The sequence below is a fragment of the Etheostoma cragini genome, chromosome 4, assembly GCF_013103735.1.
Source record: "Etheostoma cragini isolate CJK2018 chromosome 4, CSU_Ecrag_1.0, whole genome shotgun sequence".
Taxonomy (NCBI): Eukaryota; Metazoa; Chordata; class Actinopteri; order Perciformes; family Percidae; genus Etheostoma; species Etheostoma cragini.
Genome location: NC_048410.1, coordinates 23,205,871 through 23,209,807, shown reverse-complemented (window position 1 = coordinate 23,209,807; position 3,937 = coordinate 23,205,871). Strand labels below are relative to the sequence as shown.

Here is a 3,937-nt window from a genome sequence, read left to right as displayed (position 1 = left end):
TTCTGGGAGGCAATCTGATTAAAAACCACGACGCATGGGAGCATGCACACACACACAAACGCACACACACGCATACAAGTCTCCTGAGAGTGATTTATCATTCTGAGGTAAGTGGACAAAAATAGCCCAATGACACATCATCCGTGTGTTCCCACAAAGCCATCCATCTGTGTGCCGACCAATCAGGTTAACAGCCTCCTGGTAACATCACAATGATGCAGAACCATGGAAAAACACTGGATGATCATACACTAATTTCTTAAGAGGAAACAAAAAATGTTTTCTTTACACAACTGCAGCGATACCTCATTCCAACATGCAAATGGACCGTATTTATATAGTTTTTATCTAGTCTTACTAACTACTCAAAGTACTTTTACATAGTACAAGAACCCTTCACCATTTACACACATTCATACACTGTGGCCAAGGCCAAAGTTGAAATAATAATAATAGTGATAACATAAAGTGAAAATTCAATCAGCTTATCGGATACACACTCACACACATCTTCACACCTCCTCATCAGATAAACCCTCACACACATTTACACTACAATGAAGCAGCATCTGGGGCAACTCGGGGTTCAGTGTCTTGCCCAAGGACACTTCGACATGGGACTGCAGGCAGCCCAGGGATCGAACCACCAACCTTTCACTTAGCAGGCACCTACCACTCTACCCCTGAGCCACAGCCCCTATGCAGCTATACTATACTACAAACCGCTTATTCATTTTTTTGTATTTTCAAAGAAAACAACTTGTGTACAGTGTGTTGCATTGTCAGTCAGTTCTTTTTGACGTTTTATTACATTTAGTACAAGGAAATTACATTTGATTAAATGACATGGTGTTCCCCTTTTGAGGAGTTGAATAATGTAGAGTATGTGTGTAATGATAACCATAATTGTCATCTTCATCCATTTTTAGTGGTTTTCCTTTATTTAAAAGCTGTAGCTGTGGTGTTACACTATATGCATGCACACACACACACACACACACACACACACACACACACAAAGTAGGTGATTCCTAGAATACAACATTGCCTAAATTATACACTACATTACTCATTTCCTTCTTCACCACATTCTTTATTGGTTTCAAGATAGAGTAATTCAAAAGACGATTAAAAACAATTGTCGCAGGTTGCTGTTTAAAAATCAAACATACATAATCAGTTATGCAGGCTTTAAATGTTCCAGAAAAACATACAGAATAGAAAAACTAAATTAGTCACAGTCCCTCGACAATAAAGAATGTAACATCATAAAAGACAATTAACACTAATGCCATTTGTATTATGTTAATGAGTAAATTACTGAAACATAAGAGTCCTTAACTGTTACAGTTGTTACTGTTGCATTTCACTACTGATACCTAGAAAGCACTCAACCAATAAGTTTGCATGCTAATGAATAATGTCGGCCCACAATCTGAATCTTATCTTATTGTTTGTGTGACAAACCTCTTTAAAATACTAAAAACAATACTAAACTACTCAAAATAAGAGTACAGTCAGAGGCAACTTTAGTTCCTCAATAACCACAACCATAACAATAAATCTGAACACGAAAGAGAAAATTTGTGAAAAAATACAGTTGAGATGTCCTGTGTTTGTTTCATTTACGAGAAACAGTGTCAGAGTTTAGCTTCATGGCTGACTTGTCATGCAAGAAACTAACATTGTTCCTCCTCCACTGAGAAGAGACAAACTGATGTTAAGATTCACTTTCGGACTTAACTCACAACTTTCACGGAAATAGGTTTTTCCATTTGCTTTCAGAATACTGAAATACTTCAATATTAACATGCCCAGCTGCTGATCGAACGCAACTTTAAGATTAAACACAGACTCAAATAAGTCAATGTAATTTCTAAAAATAGGCACATTGTCTCAAATGTTTTTACCTCTCTCGTTGTAATACTGGGCTTTCATTTAGGGCCAAATACAAGGAAATAACTTTAGATTAAATCACATGGTATTCCCCTTTTGAAGGTCCCATGACATGATGCTCTTTGGATGCTTTTATATAGACCTTAGTGGTCCCCTAATACTGTATCTGAAGTCTCTTTTATATAGACCTTATTGGTTTCATTTCTGGATCTGTTTTTGAGTTGAGTAGAAGAGAGGGTGGTGGAGGGTGGGGGTGTGGCCTTGATCAACTGCAACTTTGTTCATTTGAAAGCCATGATGTCTCTCTCTCTGATATACTGATGTACAGTATGTGTGTACTAGTAACCTTAATTGTCATCGTCATCTTCAACTGGTAAAATCTTGATTGGGAATTTATCACTATTACTAATGTATAGAAACAGCTTCTCAGTAAAAGTGCGTCTGACGATGTAAATGTGTTGGCCGGTATCAAGATCAGAGAAGGACAGTTTTCCTCTGTTCCATTCTAGATCAACTCTGATCCTTTGGATCTTCTTCTGCATTGGGAGAACAGTCGGTGAGGCTGACGGGGCGAAGGCTTTGTAGATACCATTAAATAATCCTATTCTCCATAGTCCAGACCATGATCTGCCTTTCCTCTCAACAGACTCTGCTGCTACACCCAGAAACCAGACTGCACTGTCCCCAACCTCAACATCCCAGCGGTGAGTCCCAAAGTCAAAGCCCTCAGAGCCCAGGACAGGGTGAAAGGAATCAAACCTCTCTGGGTTGTCAGGGAGCTTCTGCCTCTTTTCACGTCTCACACTGGTCAGATCTTCAGACACGATGAGTTCTGGATGAGCAGAGTTTGGATCCAGAATAACAGGAGTGTAGGAGACCATCTCCTCCATCTTGTCCCAGATGTTGAAGCTCAGGTTACCCAGATGTTTGGCCACGTCTATCAGAGCTCCTGAGATCAGCTGTGGATCATCCAGCAAGGGGTGCTGCTGGACTCTATCCACTGCAGCCTTGTAGTTCTGCAGGAATGGGACGTCTTCAGCTCTCAGCTCCTCCTCTGTGGCTCTGACTGTGTCTGAAAGAGCTTCTATCTCTCTGCTCAGAGCCTCAATCTTCTCCTTCATCCTCTGACTCTTCTGCTCCTCTTCCTCCCTCAAAGCACAGATCCTAGCCTCCTCTTCCTCTTTTAGAAACTGGCGAAGCTTCTTAAACTGCTCCCTAATCTGCTTCTCTGTGTGTCCGGCCTGGACCTTAATGTATTCTGCTGTTTCATCACAGTTTCCTTTAACTTCTTTAAAGCGCTTTAGTTTCTCCTGTAAGGGCTTCAGGGATTTCTGGAGTTCCTCTTTGTGATCCTGTGCAACTTCATCTATGGGACTGAAGCTGTGGCTATGGTGAGTTTTTGAATCTCTACAAATGACACACACAGGTTGCTTATGGTCCAGGCAGAAGAGTTTAAGTCTCTCAGAGTGCAGACTGCAGAGAGTCTCAGACCCTGCTGAACCTCTCTGACCTTTCTTTAATAAGAAGGTCTCACACAGGTTCTTTAATACCAGGTTATGGGGTGGTTGACTCCGTGATGACCTCCTCTTACAAACCGGACACTCCTGTATTTGTGTCCCTGTCCACCAGTCCAGGAGACAGTCTTTACAGAAGCTGTGGCTACATGACAGGACAACCGGATCTTTGAAGAGTTCATGGCAGACAGGACAGGAGAGGTCTTCCTCAGATATGGAAGCCATTGCGTTTGTTAAATGCTGAAAACAGAGCAGACAAACAGCACATTTCAATTAAGTTAGTTGTTCTTTTTATCAACTAGAACATTAATGGTTGTTTTATTTTTTGGTAGTGGTAAACTTACATCCAGTGTGTGACCTCAGCAGCAGGTTGAAGTATCAGTGTTCCAGTTTTCCCTCATTTTCTTCTCTCTCAGTGAAGGTTGTTAGTCTGCTCACTGCTTGTGTGTCACAATGAAACGCTGGGTATTTGCAGTATATATACCTGTTGGTTTCAGGTGAGTCATCCAAGGGTGTGGGACTTTATC

The 3,937-nt window shown here is 41.0% G+C and overlaps 1 protein-coding gene across 1 annotated transcript; it reads right to left on the bottom strand.

Moving 5' to 3' along the window:
• Positions 1-2,243: 2,243 nt before the first annotated feature.
• Positions 2,244-3,650, bottom strand: LOC117944055 (nuclear factor 7, ovary-like). The gene has a single exon (XM_034870577.1). It carries the CDS (start codon positions 3,633-3,635, stop codon positions 2,244-2,246), a length of 1,392 nt encoding a protein of 463 aa, XP_034726468.1. The 5' UTR covers positions 3,636-3,650.
• Positions 3,651-3,937: the final 287 nt, after the last annotated feature.

Excerpts from the sequence above, each read along its gene's own strand:
- LOC117944055 (XM_034870577.1), bottom strand. The coding sequence starts at position 3,635 with ATGGCTTCCATATCTGAGGAAGACCTCTCCTGTCCTGTCTGCCATGAA.